The 21,481-nt window shown below is 29.9% G+C and overlaps 1 protein-coding gene across 14 annotated transcripts; it reads right to left on the reverse strand.

Moving 5' to 3' along the window:
* Positions 1 to 206: 206 nt before the first annotated feature.
* On the reverse strand, positions 207 to 21,107 carry LOC119684938 (FK506-binding protein 5). Of its 14 annotated transcripts, none has more exons than XM_038099086.1 (12): positions 21,088 to 21,107; positions 20,184 to 20,227; positions 18,264 to 18,581; positions 15,223 to 15,318; positions 14,667 to 15,107; positions 12,584 to 12,668; positions 12,027 to 12,215; positions 8,957 to 9,172; positions 7,641 to 8,062; positions 7,468 to 7,582; positions 1,366 to 1,863; positions 207 to 1,005 (listed from the first exon to the last, which is right to left on the reverse strand). In XM_038099086.1, the coding sequence occupies exons 2-12, from the start codon at positions 20,205 to 20,207 to the stop codon at positions 305 to 307; spliced, it is 3,105 nt and encodes a 1,034-aa protein (XP_037955014.1). In that variant the 5' UTR covers positions 20,208 to 20,227; positions 21,088 to 21,107; the 3' UTR covers positions 207 to 304. The 14 variants fall into 14 exon arrangements, with proteins under 14 accessions (XP_037955014.1, XP_037955007.1, XP_037955013.1 ...); XM_038099079.1 differs by lacking the exons at positions 18,264 to 18,581; positions 21,088 to 21,107 and adding exons at positions 15,386 to 16,030; positions 20,934 to 21,021; XM_038099085.1 differs by lacking the exon at positions 21,088 to 21,107 and adding an exon at positions 20,934 to 21,013.
* Between the last annotated feature and the right edge of the window lie 374 nt (positions 21,108 to 21,481).

Below are 21,481 nucleotides of genomic sequence, written 5' to 3' on the forward strand. Positions count from 1 at the left end.
TACATCTATCATGTCAAATTGAACGCTAGTCCAGTCCAGTCCTTTTGTGGACAATGGAACAGACTCATGGAAGAAGGAATATATGGGAAGGTAAAACAAAGAAGTTTTGTTATGTATGCATAAGAAGGAGAGGTTATATATAAACTATTTGGACATATATTTTGCACTTCATGATAAATTTAAAACAATAAACACATTTAAGCACATATATTTTATTTCGTTTATTTAACGCAAAAAACACAAACAGCACATACATAAACATGTATTTATAAAACATTTTCAGTGTTACTGAATAGAATACATTTCAAAAGTCTGTATAGGGCAAATTTCCACCAACATGCAATTGCGTATTTAAAGGTGCATGACTGACTGCTGTTGGAGCTTTCTTCTGCCAACCTTGAGCCGAATTGTTGAAATTACTTCCATGCAGTATATTGGATGATGAAATATTTTGGGACGTACTTCTGCCAGATGTGTTATAATATTGATTAACTGGAGTTGCTGTTACCGGTGTGGAGTAATTTGGAGATAAGGGTGCACCCAATTTTGGAGAGATCGTACCAGATGCAACATGTCCAAATGGCTTAGGTGATATATTGCGAACAGCAGAGCTTCCAATTGTCAAATTTGACCTAGATAACCTGTTTCCTGTATAATTGTTATTAAAAGATGGTGGGCTTGTTGGACTATCAAATTTAGCCAATTTATCGTAAGGTAGAGGAGATGGGCTGAAATTTACTTGACGAATATTTTGCGGTGCAGTCATGCAATTATTTTGTACGCATGACTGTTCTTTTGGTATATTAGAAATTAAGGGACTATAAGTAGGAAGATTACAAACATTTTGTGAATGTGTAGGTTCGTTGTTACGAGAAAGCTCAGAAAACTGTGAACCAAGGAAGTTAGTTGATGGTTTCCATTCATGATTATAATTTGTCTTGATCGGTGAAGATGTTGGTGGTGGTGCATAGCTTTCTAGAGGTATATCCTTTGGCACATACAGCTCTGAAATGTTATAACGTAATTTATTTTTAATTATAAATATCTATAAAAAGGTAATATGTGTTAAGTATATAATTTAAAAGTTTTATTAATAGAATGTGAAGACATTGCTTGAAAAATATTCACTTATCCAATACTCTAACTCAGCATGCGATAATTGACAATATTAGTAATATATTTAGATGTAAAAATAATTTTTTGCATAATATTCACATGTATTTGTTAAAAAAGTTCTGCTATTAAAAAGATTAGAGTGTCTGGTTAAAAATTTTAAATAATTAAATAAATTGTTTACAAAGTGGAATGGATTGCGTATGATTTCGTAATTTATTTAAAACACAAATGGGTTTAAGATTTGCTTGCCTTCATATGAATCTGTTGGTTCTTGATATAGTTTGTCAATCTTAATTTCATTACATATTTGAAACTGATCTGTTTGAAGTGTTTCAGATGAACGCGAATGTTGAATACTTTTGCTTTTTAACATATTTTCCTTTTCCTTCTTATCACATTTAACAATATCGTTCGGTTGCACAAATCCATTGATATGGTTTTCAAAATTTAAAATTAAGTCTTTAACGATAACTTTTGGAAAATCATAAATTTCTTTCTTTATGAAGTCTTCTTTCGGATGTTGTTCTTGTGGTTCCTGGTGTTCGTGTAAGCCAATTTCAGCACGATCGGTATATTTCTCAGGTATTACCTGATTAGAATGTGAAAAGTCTGAGGACTTAAGCGACTTCAACATAGGTTCTAAGCAATGTTCATCGTTTTCAGAAACCTGGCACTGCGAATGTGATTCCTGAGTTGAATGTGATAGCGATTGCTCATGGTATTCGATTTGATTTTGATGATAAGTAGCTTAAGCAGTAAAAAGCAAGGTGAATTTAATTGCATTAATTATTTAGTTAGAGAACTGCAATCTAGGTCAATCGTAAATGGCCTCAGTTACAAAGATACAAAGTAATATTGATATTAAACCAACCCAAAAATATCGCAATATAGTTTAAAGAGTTGAATTAAGATACTTTCAATATTCTTTTTAATTAGTCAATCTAATGTATACGAAATAATAATAATGACTTGCAGTTTGCATTTGATTTTAAAATATCTCTATATATACATATGGCACAAAGAATTGAAAAGAATAGGATCTTTTTGTTAACACTACTAAAGGAAAAAAGATATGTTAACAAAACATATCTGTATCTACACTATTTGCTAAACAATATTTAAAACTCTTTTCTGTTCCAGAACTTTGGTGGATTTTTATGACATTCTGCATTAACTGGAAAGCAAAAATAAGGCGTTGTTTTACGAATGCTTGGTCACACAGGAATTGATGATTTCCCAGGTAATTTCGAAAGGGGATGTATAGCCATTTAATTATGTGGAAAGAGTTAGTTCACAAAGATATATCTGATAAAAAGGGACTTGCAAACATAAAATTTGAATACTGTCAAAAGATACCAGAGAACTACCAGCTGGTTCGTTTCTATAACTACAGTAGCTCATTGAAGAGAACTGAGCTTCATGGTAGGTTATTTGGTAGGTCATCATTCGCTGCGTTATCAGCTTGATAATATGAATCTGTCTAAAGAAATATATTGTCGACTATGCTTGGACGCGGATAAACCTGTTGCTGTTTACAAACAAAAATATGTTTTAATCTTATAAGGATAATTATTTGTACGAAGTATTCCTCATTAGTGAAATATCAGGAGATTATTTTATATTCAAAATGCTAGTGTTACGAAAAGCAATTGAGGATTTATAATTGTGTAACCCGAGTTCGAGTGAAGATTGGAGATAACAGCTTACCTTAATGCTTTAGTTATGTCTCGCTTTCGAACACCCAACTTGAATATATGAATGACTAATGTGAATTTCGTTGAATAAACGGTAATTGTTATCTACACTACAATTATCAACTTCCTTGCGGCCTACAGGAGTAATTAAACTTTGTTGTTTATATTAAATTTCCAAACGATCATTCCTAATATACAGATGCCTAAGAAGTTAAACGTGTTGACCTTAACCACGCAATGAGGTAGTAAAATTCTTAGAACTATCTTCAACATTAGTTACAACATATTAAAGCACTAATACCTTCTTTTTAGTGTAGAAGTAATACAAACATATTGATAGTCATGGTTTTAGTACCTGAGAGTAAAGCGAAGATCGAAAATATAGTAATAGACATGCTCTTTTTTTAATAGAATCCTCATTAATTTCGACATAATATTTCAAATTTAAAGCTTAATCTCTAAGAGTAAGATGGAGGTATTTGAACTAATATTGTTGCACCTGGAACACTAAATTGTAATACAGTCACTGTAATTCTTGTATTCGTTGCCATTTAAGCTCAAGACAGTGATACGTTTGTTGAATCTCTCTCCAAGCTGTTATTCTGAGCTAAGCAAAAAAGTAAAGTACAACTGTTCAGCTAGTTAATTGAATGACTAAGATGACTCTAACAACCGAAAATGCGATTTTTTAATGAACTCATTTCATTACTACCCAATACTAGGTTTGTACTTAGTACTGTAAAGAGCAGAGCAATAAAGGGAAAGGATTTATTTAGCTAGGAAATTAGTTTATTTCTGTGGCATTTTTAAAAAAAATTATATGTTAGGCTTATATGCTTCACAGGCTCCCAACTTGTAAATGCATTTAGATGAGCTAAGTTTTCTTTATTGAAGCTTTCTTATCAATTTAAGTTGGTTTATAGCAGTCACCTGTATAAAAGTATTAAGTTCCAGACGATTTCTTCTCTATTATTGCCTATACAATTACTTTAAGATTCCTTGTAAATTTGGTTGTTGATCCTGTCACACTAACTTATAGGCAGTGGCGTAACTACATTTTTTAGGCCTGTAAGCAAATTCTAACTAAGGGGCCCCTACCAACATACTAAGGGGCCCCTCTTTTTATACTCTTTACACGAAAAAATGTAAAAAGGGTATATAAGGTTTGTCAATATTTTCGTAACGCATTAAAGGAAACTTCGGAAATACCATTAAGTATATATCAGTATACTTTTACAGTTCAAACTACTCTCTCAGCTTTTGAACTCTTCGAATAAAACTTTATACACATACTTTTCGGGAGCGCATCCTGTTCACCATTTGATTTGATTGAAATTGGACGTCTATTTCTTGTAGCTGTGATATAAACTTAACAATCGGATATAAGGTTTCTCCGTTTTTAATAAAGGTATTCAAATGGAATATGGTGTATACAGTACTGATATTTGCAAAAGACAACGTACAAAATTATTTTCAAATGGGTTTAAATTTAGATATAGCTTCCATATAAACTCTCGATCAAGACACATATTTTTCTTAGAAAAACTTTTTTATTTCATAAATAGGTTTAATATTTTATTTGAAGTACATACATATTATGTACTTTAAATTTAAAATTTACGTATCTTTTATAAAATGCAATATGAAATTATTCCAACAAAAAACGTTTCGTCCCACTTTTGAGAATTTATTAAAAAGAAATACAATGAATACAAAAATTTATAGTGGGGCCCCCTAAATTCGGGGGCCCGAAAGCGTTGCTTCCAGTTGCTTCCCTGTAGTTACGCCACTGCTTATAGGTTTCTTAGGGAAATGAGTTCTAGAGAATAAACAAGCTTGGACCTTATTGAGCTGAAATTCTTGGAAACTGACTATAACCATATCCTTAACCTGCACTTGTTACTATATATCCAATCCATCCTGAATAATATATCACTTCACCTGCACAAAGTTTTTTTTAAACATGATTGTTTTTAAATATTCGCCTTATCTTCCGTTTAAATGTTGTTGATGAAGTTGAAATTGAATATGGTGTATGTTAGAGTTAAATTTATATTTTAAAAGAGACTTCCTTCTCCTGTCTAACATATATGACTATTTTATAATCTCTATATAGAGACTATGTATATATAGGGATGCCACAGCATTTCAAAGAAAATATATATACCATATTAAATACTTTAACAAAAATTTCCATTTAATAGCTCTAATACGTCCCATTTTCTCCATTACATAAATGAGCATGTTTACACATGTTAGCCATTACATAAATGAAAAGTTCTTTACTTTACAGAATGCAGTTTCGAAAGCAATATGTTTCAAGTAAACTACCTGCTAATCCGCATACGATCTGTAGGTTTATCACTCCGCAGTAAGTATTATTCTAAATAACAATTGCACAGTTAATGCAATCATCAAAATAATACTGATTGAATACTTTTTGTCAGTCAACTATAAGGGCTGTTAAGTACTTTAACTCCTGTGCTCAAAATTTAGCCTGCTAGTCAAGTGCTACTGCTACTAGTAACTCTAAATGATACTCACGAGTATCGTCCTCATATTAGAAATTTAATCAATAAAAAGCGTTAATGGATAAAACACATTGACAACGAATGATATTGAAAAAAAAAAAATTTACATTATATTTGGATACCAATCGGAAATCAATGTTAGCCGAATATGACCACAAAAACATTTACTTTTTAAAATAAACATTTAAGGAATAATTTTCATTAAAAGTATTTTTTCAACAAAATTATTGTCAGAATCACGCAATTATGAATAACAAAAGACCCAGAATATAAATTGATTCCAGACATAGTATTACAAGAGCTTTAACCAAAAGGATTTGTCTTTGGCCATTACCTATTTAATATCTTAAACATATAGAGCTGAATACAATATATTTTTATTAACTATATAAGACAATTAATTAAATGTTCGAATATTAATAATACCTTTTTGCAGCTTGTAGTTTCAAATTATTGTATTGTAGAGTTCTTATTGCTCATAATTCGAAAATAAAATAAAGTCGGTTTTATTTTTTATAATTTAGCTTTTATTCCTAATATTAGGAATTCTTCTGATAAAGTAAAAGCGAATTTGCCGAAATACCTAAAGAAATATGTATCTTGTTATCAAAAAAGAACGAGAACTTTAATTTTTGAATTTCCGCGTTTATCCAGTTAGCAAATTTTTTTATTTTCACGCTGGCAACACTGTTATACACATTCTGTCAAAGTTTAACGCATATCGTACGATTAGTTTTTTTTTTGACGTCTATACAAAACGTCGAAAAATGTTCGTGTGTCGATTTTTAGCTGAATTTCATTCAAAAAAAGCGTCGTTATTATGTGGTCAACGCAGATAGTGACCCCACATTCATCGAACGCATCATAACTGGTGATAAGACATGGGTCGATGAATTTCACATGCCCACCAAACAACAACCAATCGAATGGTGCTTCGAAGAAGAGCCGAAACCAAAAAGAGAACGCCACAGTCGGTCCAAAAGCTGACTGTTTTTTTCGATATTCGTGGTGTGGTGCACTATGAATTCCGGACGGTCAATCGGTCAATAAGGAGTATTATTTGGCCGTTATGCGTCGGTTGCGTGAGGTCATTCACAAAAAGAGGCCCGATTTATGGAAGGAAAAATCAGGGATTTTACACCACGATAAAGCACCGGTTCACACAGCGTTGGTTGTTTCGCAGTTTTTGGCCAAAAACTCCACCAATACACCAATATCATCAACCAAGCACCGTACTCTCTAGATATGGCCCGTGTAACTTTTTCCTCTTCCCACGACACAAATTGCCATTGCGTGGACCATAGACGCGTTTTGAGACCATAGAGGCCATAAAATAGAATTCGCTGCGTGAACTAAAGGCCATACCTTCGACGACCTATAAAACTTGTATGGAAAATTGGATCAAGCGTTGGCATGCATGTATTGCCGCAGGAGGAAAGTACTTTGAAGGCGATAATAAAGAAAATTATTAAAAATTAATATTTTGCGTTTTTTTTTTAAATTCTCGTTCTTTTTTGATCATAAATAAATATACTATCATAAAAATACTAAATACTAAATAACGATCGTAATAAAAGCTAAAAAGATATCAAGACATCAAATCTCAAATATTTGATATCCACACAGTAAAAACAATGATAATATTAACATTTCCATACCTAGATATTAAATTTTATTAATTCGGTTATACATACCGAATATATGACCCTTTGCAGTTCTCTGACTTCAATTGATTGAGAAAAACTTCTTTTTATTTGCATGATATTTAAAGCCCGATTTTAATGAAATATATTTAAATAATAGTTTAAGCGATTGTTTCGATAATGCATTATGTCCAAAGCACTATTAAACTACACTCGCTCGCGACTGACAACTGTCACTGCAGTCCAATTAAATGGAACCATAGTAGGCAGTTCGATCGTGCGCAGTATTGCGGAAATGGATTTGCTTGACTTCATTTTTGACATTTCTAGTTTGGTAGAGTAGTTTAATTATGCGTTGGGCTTTATTAATTTCACATATGTTCAAATATAAATCAATTCTTTTGAACAATTCTTGAAAATGAACAAATACTTGAATCTCCAGTTATATAATATAAATTCTATTCTAGAGATACAATTACATACCTTTAGGTAAGGTGACACATGGTGCATTCCAACCCTGTGGTACACTTGGTTTATAAGCCAAATCTTTTTGATGACTAACGCTTGCCACTTTTGGAGATTGGATTGCAGTTCGATTCTAAAATTTATTATAGATTAGCATAAAAACTTGTGTTTTTCATATACATAAAATTAACCTTTTCATATGCAAGTTCTTCAAAACCGGGTGCGGAAGATTTCAGCAGCGGAGTTTCACCGCATACATATTCGGGTTCTGTTGCGGGCAATAAAGTTGGTGTAGATACATAAGGTGAACGTCTTTGATCTTCAACAAAAGCTGTACTGGCTGATCCAGTTGTTAAAGCGGCCTCCCACGGTGATGTAACAACTTTCAATCCAGGCTTTGCATACTTTTCTAGTACACTCTCTTGATGCATCTTGTTTCTTAAACGATGCTTTCCTACTTCAGAATAAGCAGGCAAAACACTTGGTAAGACTGTAGATTTTGGCTGATACTGTTGGTAATCTGGAATACCAGATGGACTATAATTACCAGCGTTGGTTTCATCAACTACCCATTTTTCTGCTTTTTTGCGGCGTTTGGCAAAAAGCTCGGCACCTTAGTAATTCAATTATTTTATTGGCGAGCACATTAAGCGCGTAAAGCATATGTTTTGGCATGAAGCATCGTTGTAACGAAATAAAAAAAAGCGCAGTCAGAAACATTGAATTATAAACTGTTACATATTAATAAAATAAAAAAATTCATAATATATCTGAGTACATAACTGCATCCCACTTGGAGAGTAAAAACTGTTATAATTCCATAAATATATGCTTCATTTATGAAATAAATATTTAATAGATGCAGTATTCTATATTCTATATTCTAAACTATATTCTTTTGAGATTTAAAAAAATTTTGAAAAGAAACTAATGAGCGGGCGGAAAAAAGTATTGTATGAAATGAACTATTCTGCTATTATAAGACTGTTGAGAATGGAAATTGTGTCATTTGAAATAATATTAAAAATTAGTTTGTAATCATCTCAAAAATAAATTAAACTAACTATTTTTTGTCAATTTTCTTTTAGAATTCGTGTACATATTGAGCCTTTTCCGAGTTAGTGCATCTGAGCACTTTTACTCTTTGATAGCTGGGGGCTTTTTACAGAGTCCCATCCTTCTCACTGGTCAATTTATGTATTCCTCAAAAACTTCGTGTATGTTTCAACTAATGCTATTGGTTTAGTTCCTTAAAGAACACTCTAATTTATAGAGAACAAACATATGTTGGCTTGCATGACTTTTGAAGTAAATACATGTCTATGGATATCTATGAAAATTGTTCCCAACTATTGTCAAAATATTTTATAAAATAAAAAATTATAATATGAAAGATAAAAATTTAAGAAACTATTTGCAATTTTTTGTATCCATCACTCAAAAATTGCTGTTTTCTTTTAATTCCTAGTTTTAAATAAAGAAATTCGATATTTTTACCGTATATTACCTTTGCCCTGATGCGTATGTAATGCCGTTACAACTTCAGCACATTTATCAGGTGAAAGAAGTCCCGTTTCTGTATTCAAGGAATCCCGCAATAAATCAAAATCACGCGTTTGCCCTCTTGGATTCATTAATAATCTTAGAGGAATTCGATCTGGAGTTGATCTCGGTGATGATTCGCTAACTGTTTCCTTGTTTTCCTTTAACTCATCCTCAACATCTGCATTTTAATAGACTCATCAATTTAAATGCTAAATTATTGGAGTTCAACAATCTCGGTTTGGTGTTAATAGATCAGTTAATATATAAACACTCATTTCAGTTCAGCAATAGCATTAAAATTATTGCCAAAAAAAAAAAACATAATATGTTAACTGAGAAATTATGCAATGTATGTGCGCCATAATTATGTTTATTTGTCATTAACTATAAAATTTCAAAAATAATTATATGGAATGTATTTTAAAATATGTTTCAATATATTCACCACATAATGATATCAAAAATTTTTCTTGTAAAAATACAAGAATGCCGAATAATTTAATCTAATTTTTATTTTAATTGGTAAAATTGTGATTTTTGTTAAACTTACATTAAGCTAACATTATATATACATTAAATATATTAAACATAGCTATTCTGGAGATTTTATCACTGACAATGCAAATAATCTGAATAATTATTTTTCTTTCAGAGATATGATATGCTTTCTTATTGTATGTTATATATAGCCAGATTTTTCACACCACAGACATGTGATGAATTCTCCACAAGAAGACAATTTATTTGTTATGGAGAACAGTTTGAAACGCAAAGGATCCCGTAAACTATGGCCAGATAGTACCGCTGTTATACCAATGTTTTATTAATATTTTAAATTTTTTTAATAGAGAAAAAAGACAACATGACAAAAAACGAAAGAGAAAGCATTGTTGTCTACTTGGTTTGAAATTTGAAATTGTTGCGCCTCTTACTTGGACCTACAATTTTACTTTTATTAGAAAGTTTTTAGCTATAAAGTTGGAAATATGTTGAAGAGCAGTTTACTTTAAGCAGTAAATACAAATGAAAGTTCTCGTAATTGGAATTTTTTGGATCAAAATATTCGTTGAGAGAAATGGAATAAATAAATTAACTTACGTTTCTTGTAAAATGTATTGATAGTATAGTTTTGAAAGTCTAAAGTAGGGCGTAGAACTACTCAAATTCCCTAGTTCCAAGTTCGTAAGCATTTCTATATACTTTAGAAAAATTATATATAAAATAACACATTGTGTTAATTTCATGGCTAGTATTCGCAAAAACTACAAACTATGACTAATGTATAATAATAACTATAATATTGTATAAGAGTGTTGGAATATTGTGCAATATTACTAACATACTCATTGTTCATTCTAGAATACTTTTTAACTTTTCTAGCAAATATTAAGTAATAACAAAATTAAAAAAAAATTAATGCTTATGCCAATATTCGGACCATACAATAAGTTGTTGGTTTATTTTCTAAAGAGTTCTCGCTGTATATTACTTTTTGTTTGACAAGTTATATGTTTCCCTTGCTTACTACCCACTTTTTAGTCAAAAATTGTACACCTGCATATATTTTAATAGACGATAGCGAACTTGATTTGAGTTTTTACAGAGTAGAAATGTCCTAAAGCTTTAGTCAGTCACTAAAGCAAATTATGTTTCCGTAATTTGTTTCAAAAAGAAAGGAATAAAACAGAACACAGTCAAAGTGCCAGTTGTTGTTTTAAAAATATGATAAAGGATATAACATCACCAAGCGAAATTGACTTACAGTTGTATAATATTACTTGTAATAGCGTATCTATGTTTACTGAATAACTGTTTGCATTATTTTAAATGTTGGCATACATCCACTTGGGGTGCTCACGAATTAATATGTTACATTCAATTAAAGTTCGGGAAAAGTTATTAGAAAAATGAATGCCACAGTTTTGTACGATGAACCAGTATTTAGGGATGTTTAAACGAAAGCTAAATGAACTTTAAAATTTTTTATTATTTTTTATTATCATGAACAAAGAATAGTTTTTTAATACACCCCGGGAAAGAAGAAACATTCAAAACGTTAGACTGCATCAATTAAACTAGAGAATATTATTAATTCAATGGTAAAAGTTTATTACGATGCATGTCGTAAGATTTATATAAATTACCTTCCATTAATAACGATTATAATGCAACATTATCGGTCATGAAAATAGTCTTTTCCATTAATTAATGTACGAATGAACAGATAATGTAATATATAATATATATAATAATATATAGTATATATAATAATATATAATAATGTAATATTGTTCTTAAAATAACTGTGACTAAAAAACTTGAAGAATCGTTAAATCAAATGTATCGAGGTGAAACAGAACGATCTCGATCAAAATCCTATCAATCAAAAACAATATACATTACAATATTTTGTAACAACGTGTTAAATTGCTGTACTACATAAGCATATTACTAGCATTTAATAGAGGTTTTCCTAACCTATTTTGTCTAAATAAGTTACACTCCAAAAACTCTTATTTCGATAGAAATTTTCACGATGATGAAATTTCCTATCTGACAACTTGAAATAAAATGTAATTAGTTTAGGAATCAAATGAACTTGAACAAAAGACTTAATTTCATTTAATTATATTAAGATAGCAATACTGTCATGGTAAAAATTATTCTATACATTCTTTTTGAAAACTAATTGCAATTTAATATTTTTTATTTTAACCTATTAAAATAGCTTCGAAGTAGATTATTTTATTTTTTAAAATTTTATATATATTATATATTGTGGTGAAGATTTGAACATTAGTCATTTGCACAATGTATTGAGGATCGGTTGATTGAGGATCACCTTTAAAAGTAATTCACTCAATATGGAGTACATAATTGTATAATAGTTAAAGGTTTAAGAAGTAAAACTTTAGCGGTAGTAATATATAGCGCCTATTTTTTTATATAATATGCGTTAATAATTTAAAAAGAAAAACTAATATTTTTCGTTATTGTTTTGATTTTTCAAATAGTATTACTAATTAGTTTACCTTGACCGCACCCCTCGTGCACCCATTTAACTGATCGTTTTTTTCGATTGACATACATAGACTGTCCTTTCGATGTTTGATTACTTATGTCGCTGAGGGAATGGGATATTCTGCGGGCAAGTTCAACTTGATCCTCCACTGTCGGATGTAAGGTGGGAGAATAAAACGCCGAAGAAGCATATAGTTTTCCTGTTATATTCAAGATTGTATATTTTTGTCACACTAATTTGGAGAACATACAAAGGCGATACGCAATATGATTTATTAAAATTAGTTAAGAGTAATTGCTTAGAGCAACATTATGAATTTTGAAGCATGAGAAGCATGAATAAAAATTTTTAATTAAATTTAAATATTAATTTATAATTCTTTTAATATGTACTCGTGTACAAAATAATATAACATATTATTATATATAAGCAAATAAGCGTATTGCAAAAGCAATTACTTCATCGTTTCTTTTTTTTTTTTTTGTTTTTTGGGTAGTCGATTAACTTGGGTTTAACTATTACGTATCACCTTTAATAATTCTGTGTGCTTTAAACAAATTTACTTACTATTTTTCGGTTGAATTTCCTCAGTGTCTGTAGCTGGTGTAAAAATTTTGCGCAAATCTATTTTATTGGTTACATTCGATGTTTCCTGAAGACAGTTAAGAATTTTAAAACATTTGTAAGAACTAGATTTCGCTAAATTTTAGTGAGGAATCCACATGCATATATTATCCTATCGTCTACTTTGGAGAAACAAATATTTAGTTAGTTTTAAAATAATCGAACTAAAGTCACATAGGTGACTTTGGTGACCGGCTTTGAGGATTTGATTCTTTAGAATTGTCAGATTTATTTAAAAGTAAACAAATGATAAGTGAATCAATTTTGTCGAAATAATTTATGAAGTTTGTTTGAGTTAAAAACTTATAGTGAATTTTAAGATATTTCATTTATTTAGACACAAAATTATATAGATCAAATATTTTTGAATTTCCACCTTACCTAAAAAATTTAGCTATATAAATATAGCTAAAGTGTAAGCACATGAAGAGCTTGTAAACAGTCTTTGTTTAAATTTGTTCATCAATTTCTGCACACTTTATGCATTTGCTTTTTTTAAATTGTATTTTAGACTTAAATAATAATTCATAAAATAATGTACTATATATATGCGGTGGAAAAGAATATATATTTATAGAAATATACATTTCAGTAAGGGTTGAGAATACAACATTTGACGAATTTGAAGATGTTCTTAAAAATTGTAGACCTTCTACCTCTTGCCTAATTTTTTTATACAAAATCTGATATTTTCATTTTGTGTATATACATATGTATACCTTTGTTTTTTTCAAACTGGTTAATAAGTAATAACACAATAATAATAGTAATAATAATAATAATAATATTGCATTGGATAAATTTGTAGTTTAGGGAGAAATTATTTCATTTCATATTACAACAAAATTAAATTTTCATATATGCTCACATTTGTCCGGTGCCACATTTTTTTAGTAAGTTCAGTTAAAAAGTGCTTTTTGCTCGGATCATGCCTATCGCTAGGCTTAAGTCCTCGTTTCTTTTCAACTGAACTATTGCCAAGGGAATATGATTTTCGCAACATTGTGCCCGAACTTCTAGAACAATTTGATCTAAGTTTGCTAGTGGAACTGATATCACACATACTTCTAGCTCTAACGTCTAAGTCGCTTTGATATTTAAACATTTTGAAAAAAGTTACTTCAATTTAATTTTTATTTAAACTCAATATATCCATATTTTAATTATTTTTACGAAATGGTATTTCAATTTTCAATTAGAATATATAAATTTCTTCTTCTGCTGTTTGCTCGGCAGTCGGTTGTCTTAAGTTCGTCTGCGATGTTCTTGGGTTTACTTCAGTTTTTCTTATAATAAATGAGTTTGGTGTGTGGGAGCACACGGTCTACACACACTTTTGCACCTAAACAAATTTAGCTTTTCGTTCGAGCTCTTCGCCTCATACTAGCAAATTCTTGAATTTTCTTTTGTGGTGTGTTTTCAATGTTTCGGTTGCCGATATAAATAGCTTTTTAATTATGTAAGTTTTCATCATTTTTGATGATTTATCAGCAATATCAGAATTCCGTATACGAGACCACTCGGTAGCATTTTGGTCTTTTCTAAAACGTTCGCATTTCAATAACAGAGACTATATAGTATACCACATATTGAAAGCATAACTAATTCATTTTGTATATAAGTAAAATTTCACTAATTAAATCTTTTAATTGTTAATTTCTCACTCTAGCTTTCCACATTTGTAATTTACTTTCTAATTTGTCATTTTGATAATTATTTCTGTTCCACAAAATTATAATATAATTAAATAATTTATATTGTGGCCTATTTATAGTTCCACTGCATGAAACTACAGCTTACAGAAAACTTCCAAGTTAATTTACGCTAATAAATTACAACACTCTAACATATGAATAAATTGATTTCGATTCATGTAATGTTATATACTTTAACTGAAGAACAGCGACCTCGCATTAAACATGGTTCACTTGATTGGATGTTACGAGTATATAGTCAGTTTACAGAAACAGAATATGAGCTATGTATATTATTGCGCTTGTAAGCAAAAACATAAATGGGTACTTACTTTGGTCCTGTACGACTCAATTTCCTTAGTGCAAGTCAAGTTACCATCCTTGTATCTTTCTTCGAACGAAGTAAATTCCGACACATTTTGTTCAGGATATGTGGTAACTTGTTGCAGTTGTTGTTGTTGCTGCTGCTGTTGTTGTTGTTCTAGCTGTTGTTGTTGTTCTAGTTTTTGTTGTTGTTGTTGTTGAATTTGTGCATCGATTTTAAGTTGCTGCTTCAACAATACTTCTCTATCCTTTAGTTGTTGTTGCTGTCTCAGGTTCTCCTCAGCCAACTGTTTCGCTAATAATTGTTGTATTTCTATTTGTTCGGCTAATTCTTTTTGTTTTTTTAAGAGTTCCTCTTTCTGTTGCCTGATCGAATTAATATGCGATTGCTCACTTATATCAGTATCAATGTCTGAAATGATTTCTTTTATTGCATTACTGAAGTTTTCCTAATAAAAAAAAGAATATATATATGTATAAAGTTTATATTTACAAAAGTTATTCTCAAACAAAAACAATTAAAAGACATATTCATTACAATTACAATTAATATGGAGATCATACCTTTTTTCTTTGTTCTTCTTCTCCTGTGTTGTCCTTAATTGTGCTTTGATTAACCACTTTTGGCAAATCGATTTCATCCGCAGTTTGATTTTCTTCCTGTACAAAAAGTATAAAGAATAAGAACAATTCAATTACTATAATATGTAAGCTAAATTTGCTCTACTTTTAATTCCTCATCGCCGTTTTGAGTCACTTCCTCCTCACCAATATTTTTTCTTAGTTCTAGTTTTTCACTGTTTTCTAACTCATCACATTTTTCTTTTTCGTTACTTTTAATTTCATTGATATTGGCTTCTTGTTTTTGTAATTTGTCATCATCCTTTTCGTTTTCATCAGTTTCTTCTTTTTTATGGGTTTCACCGCTTTCTGTCTCGTCTTCGTCAACAACTTCTTCTTCTTCTTCTTCTTCTTCTTCAACAACTTCTTCAACAATTTCTTCCGAAGATTCTCCATCAACTTCATTTATTTCTTCAATATCTTCTTCTTCCTTATCTTCACTTTTGTTATCATTGTCAATTGATTTGTTATCGACATCATCTTTTATATTTTCAGTATCTTGCGCTTTCTGCGTTGTTGAGGTTTTATCGACAACTACGGCTGTTTCCTCATTTGGCGTACTTTGTTTTTTAGTTACAACTACAGTTACAGTAGTACCAACATCATTCTCGTCAGAAGATTCTGAACTCTTCTGTTCGTTTTTCTCACTCAATTCAGTAACTTTTTGGATTCCGATTTCATCCACATTATTTGTGTTATCTTTCACAATCGATGCAACTACTACATCTTGATTTGAATCGCTTTTTGCGATCTGTTTAGTTTTTAGCAGTAAGGAAGAAATATTTACAAATATTTAGAAACATGTGTTTATTTATGCAGTAACAGCAAAAAAACAAATTAAAGCAAAAAGCCTATATTATATATTATTGCCAATTTATAGTTTTAGTTGCTCTTCTATTTTGCTTATTCAAAGTCTTTCATAGACGGAATTACGTAACACTTTGATATATAATTATGAGAACATCACGAATTAACAAAATCATCCCAATCATCACTGTATATTAATTAAACATGAATAATGATTAACAAAGAAGATAGTAAATTTCCGATAAATTAATCAAACATAAAATGCAATGTTTCCCAGTTACCGAAACTATTATTTTGTGAGACCATTTTTTTTCTACAAAAAGTAGATTTCTATTAAAACATAAAAACATTTCAACATATTACCAGGTCAAGGTCTAGAAATCAACCACTCCAATGTAAAGGCACCTCAAATTAAATAAGGTCGCTTGTGTGTGCTGAATATAAGTAGATAAATGGATGACGTCATGAGAAATAATGGCGTTCTAGTTAAAGCACATATAGACGTGTGTGGGTGTGGGAATAATCTGACGTGAATTGGATCAGTACAACTTTTGCTGCAAATGAAAGTTGCCAAATTTCATGCCCAAACGCTTGTTGGACACTATGTTACAGCGACTTGGGTTTAATAGCATGAGAATTCAAAGATTACCTATTAAAATGGATGGAGTAAAATATAGCTTATTTTATTAAGCCAGGCAAGCAGAAAGCAAAAAGTTTGAAAAGTTGGTGGATGAGAGATGGAGATTCATTTTTGCAATTCATAGTGCCAAATCTCAGTTGCATTTCAGTCCATCAATAAATGTTGATATAGTTTTGTAGATGCTTACTATATTGGTTCGGAAACCTCTAATATTCTAACTTTGTTATCACTAATTATATGGAAATTGAGTTGGAATCATATTTTCCAAGTGTGGCTTATTAAATTTGTGTGCATGTATGGTAAATAGTACACTCTCAACAAATATTTTCTCAGAACTGATCTGTTTGATGACATAGTATACACGGAGTTTGTGCACAAATTTAGATATCGTATATTAAAAATTGTTAAATTGATTAAAATTATTTTATTTATATTAAAATAAGCAGCAAAAGACGACATTAGTTACTGTGATCCATTAAACAGAAATGTGCAGGCGTAATTTAGACAAAAACAAATATTAATTAAAAAATATATATAAACAGGGTGTTTCCTGATCACTTCTCTAAAATTCCTAAACTATTTTCTGATACAAATAACAAGAAAAATTATATTGAGGTGGTATTCGTTACCAATATTTACTTAAATAAAGATGTTAAAGAAAATTATGCCCGAAAAGCACATGCATTCAAACCAATCTCAATATCTCAAAAAGTGTTCATTTAACTCATATAGAAGTTATTAATTTTCTTAACTTGTTTTTTTTTTAATTAATATCACCGTAATATCTTGGAAATAGTCCACTGCGACAAATTTTATGGTAGAATGGACCTGCTGCTTTCTTTCAAACAGTAGGTGCTGCGATTTAAAGAACGATTTTAAGAAAACGAAGTGAGATAGAAGAAAAATTGATAATTATGTATTGGCATACGTATATGTGGACTACATCAAATAATATTTAATGAACCCAACTACTATATGACTTTAGATATTCAAATGAAACGTTTTTAAAATATTAACATTTTTCCAGCTCCATCTTTATTGGGCTTTTCTTTGACACTCTGCATCCTGGAAAATATTGAAAACAGAACCTCCTCCTATATGATTTCTTGAACCAAAGAATTTGAGGAATTGAGGAAAACACCCTCTAATAAATATAAAAAATTTAGTTGCGCATTTGAAATGAAAACAAACTAAATGATAGCTAGTGCTAATAATCGTACAAATATGATATGATATGATATGATATGATATGATATGGAAACGAAATAACGGCACCAAAATAAATCATTACATAAATATAGTACATTTACAGAGACAATCATTTAAGTTAGAAAAATTATAGTTTATTAGATAGTTGTTACTAAACATATAACATATTACAAACAATTACTTCAGAACACACTCGTCGCATTCATAACAGTTATTTTTTTTAATTGAGACATCAAAACTTGATAGACTAATTTGGAGGTTGCGAGCCCAGACGACGAGGAGTCATTTATTGCTTTGTCGAAGATGAGGTTGTAGTGACACAACTCACCAATGATGTTGATGATTTCTTCATAACCGAAGATACTGTTGATTTTGATGAGCTGGTTACAGATGCCGTAGCTGATTGTTTTAGAACATTTACTTCAAACTCTTGCGGATCATTGATGTCCAGTGTTAACATTTTATTAGATAACGAAATTGGTAATCCTGATACTTCCGTAACAGCATTGTTGTCTTCCGAATATTCCTCATCAGACATATTCAGAACCACTTTTTCACTTTTCTGCTGTGCACTGGTGCAAATTGATTTATTTACAACCATAGATGCTTCTTCAACTACAATTTCGTTTGAAGTCTGTTTCGATATCTGTTAAAATATTTGTAATTTTTTTCCTGGTATATTTATATGATATATATTCAATCACACATTATATGTAATGTAGAATTGCTGTTTTCAATGTCTGTCTGTATGTGTGCGTATAAAATATCTACAAAGTAATTCTGTAATTCTGTTATAGAATTCATGTCCGTCACATGACATAACCAGAACAAATGGTTTTACTGAACAACAAAAAGTTGTGGACAGTTTCTTTTAGGTGCTTTCTTTTAGGCGATTAATATACAATTTAAACATCCTGTAACAATCGTGCCAAAATTTATTGGATATACATATTTATATTTCAAGTGTGTACTTTAGTAAAACTAAATATAAATTACATTTACATACTAAGTAATATTTAGCATTTCTACATTTGAGTTAAAATAATCATTTAATAACTTTGAGTTTGCAATTGATATGGTTTAGGGAAGTGGATCGCTATCTGTACAGACTTATGCTCAGCATTTTTATTTCTAAGTGTTCTAAGTGAAGTTTAATAAATAGTGAACGGGTTTTGTAGGATATAACTAATGAAATTGTTTATTTGTATGACTCTGTATGATGACCACTAATTCGTTCGGTTGCGGTCTATATTATTATCAAAGTAATTCAAAATATAATGGAAAGCTATTCTGTATTTGACATAGATCATTTCAATTCTATTTAATTTGATTTCTTTTTATGGTATTCAATTGTTAGCATAAATTTATTATTCCCTCAAAACATTAACTTGTGTGGAGTGATGACCGAAATATAAAATAGATATCCAATTGAAGTACATATCAAAAACCTTTCAGGATAAATATCCAAATTGAATGAATGTGTAGATAATTTTTTTTGGAGAACTTTTGATATGACACTATTGAAAATATTTGAATTTAATAATACCATAATAAATAATAATAATGAAATTTACAAGTTTTTTATATAATACTTTTTATATAATATTATTAGGTCGCTTGATATTTGATCTACATTCATATGGTTTTTTCAAGAAAAAAATATTGTTTTTGTACGAATGCCTCATGAATTCGGTATATATATACCTAGACATAGCCAGTCGACATATTGCTGCAGACAGATTTAAGCGCCATATAAATCCAAAATGGTCTAGTTTTTCATAGAACCAGTATGTAGGGAACTGAACATAGCTAAATACCGAAAATCAACAGCACGGTCTATTAACATTATATAAACAAATAAAAAATTACAAATTTTATATAATGTTTTTGATTAATTTAGATGTGTCCAGTAATTGTACCAAATTTTGTTTGTAAGATATTCTAAAAAATGTATGTGCCAAAAATATCAAATAAATAAATATCCAGAAACTTACTTCATTTTCGAACTTATCACGATTTTTATCTAAAATGAATATTTATCGGGGTATTTATAATTTTGATATGTCTTGCCCATGTGTGTGGTAATGTATGTGTGGGTTTAATTGTATATGACGGTTAGAACTTATGATAGGATAAGCCATATGATGAATACTGAATTTTAGACCTTAATCTTTAGAGTAATATGTTAATGTGTATTTATATGTGCGTTTTTTGCAATAAATTCTAGTTATATCAACAAAATACTTACTTTATTTTCAGCAGTGACTTCCATAATTGTTTATGGATCCTTTTCTAAAACAGATATAAATTTTTGAAATTTAAAACGGAAATTCTAATTTTTTAAGAATAAATTGCATTTCTTTAATTCTTATATAACATTAATATCTTCTAAGCTTCAGATATAAGTACCGCGATTAGATTCATTGTACACAACATAGTATAGAGCACGTATGACATTCTAAACCGTTACAGTTTTGTAAGGATTTCGGGAAAGTATCTATTGTTTACTCTGAACGAACTCTTGTCAAGAATTTGATTGCAAATTGTTATAGAAAATGTTTAAAAGTAAACAATTATATAGAACAGAACTGCAGTTACCGGCTTCAGATATTCAAAATTACTATATTTAAAAATATTAGAATTGTTACGCGGAAAATAATTATTATAATTATAATATATATATTATGCAATCAAAATGTGCATTTTATTTATACAGCTTTTATGTACAACCTGTTTTAGATTAAGTAATTCTTTGCATTCAGTTGTATTAATTTTATTTATTTTAATTATCACGACACTTTATTTGCTCCACTAACTGCTTGACTAAGTGAAACAGTTCCCCTTACCAAAATTCAGTACACCACACGGTTTTTACAAAATGTACAAATTCTGTAGTTGATTTAATATTATAATATTATGTATAATTTATTAACATAAAATTTGAAAGCAACCCAATCGACTATACTTTTGCACAAAGGCCACTAACACACTAACGAACCTAGATCTATTCGATTTGCAAATCTTGCCACTTGCTGCTATTATTATTTTCAGATTTCCCACTGCAGCTGATTCTGCTTCTGTTTCTGATTCTGATTCTGCTTCTACTTCTATTTTTATTTTTGTTATTTTTGTTTAATGTGTTCTTCTCCTACCACAATTTTCATGTAGCAAACACATCTTTAAGTGTATTTTGGCATAAGAGAAACTACGCCACTAAAGCTAATGATCGATATGGCACAACTGTATACTGAGGTTCACAACATATATATTAATAAAAAAAAAAAAAGCTCAATTGAAAATGAGGTAATAACATAGTAGAAAAAATAAAATAAAGCAACGATCGACGACTACGACTACGCTAGTTCTTGCAGTATCGTATGCGAATGTTTTGCGATATGCATACCTATATGCCAGACTATAACGACAACTATTTTATGCATAGTAGGATTAATTAAATCAAAATACGTCACTTTAAACAGATTGATTTAATTGAATTCATATTGGACAATCGATTAGTTTCTATTATACTGCCAATTATAAATGTAC

The sequence above is a fragment of the Teleopsis dalmanni genome, chromosome 2 (assembly GCF_002237135.1).
Source record: "Teleopsis dalmanni isolate 2A chromosome 2, ASM223713v2, whole genome shotgun sequence".
NCBI classification, from domain to species: domain Eukaryota; kingdom Metazoa; phylum Arthropoda; class Insecta; order Diptera; family Diopsidae; genus Teleopsis; species Teleopsis dalmanni.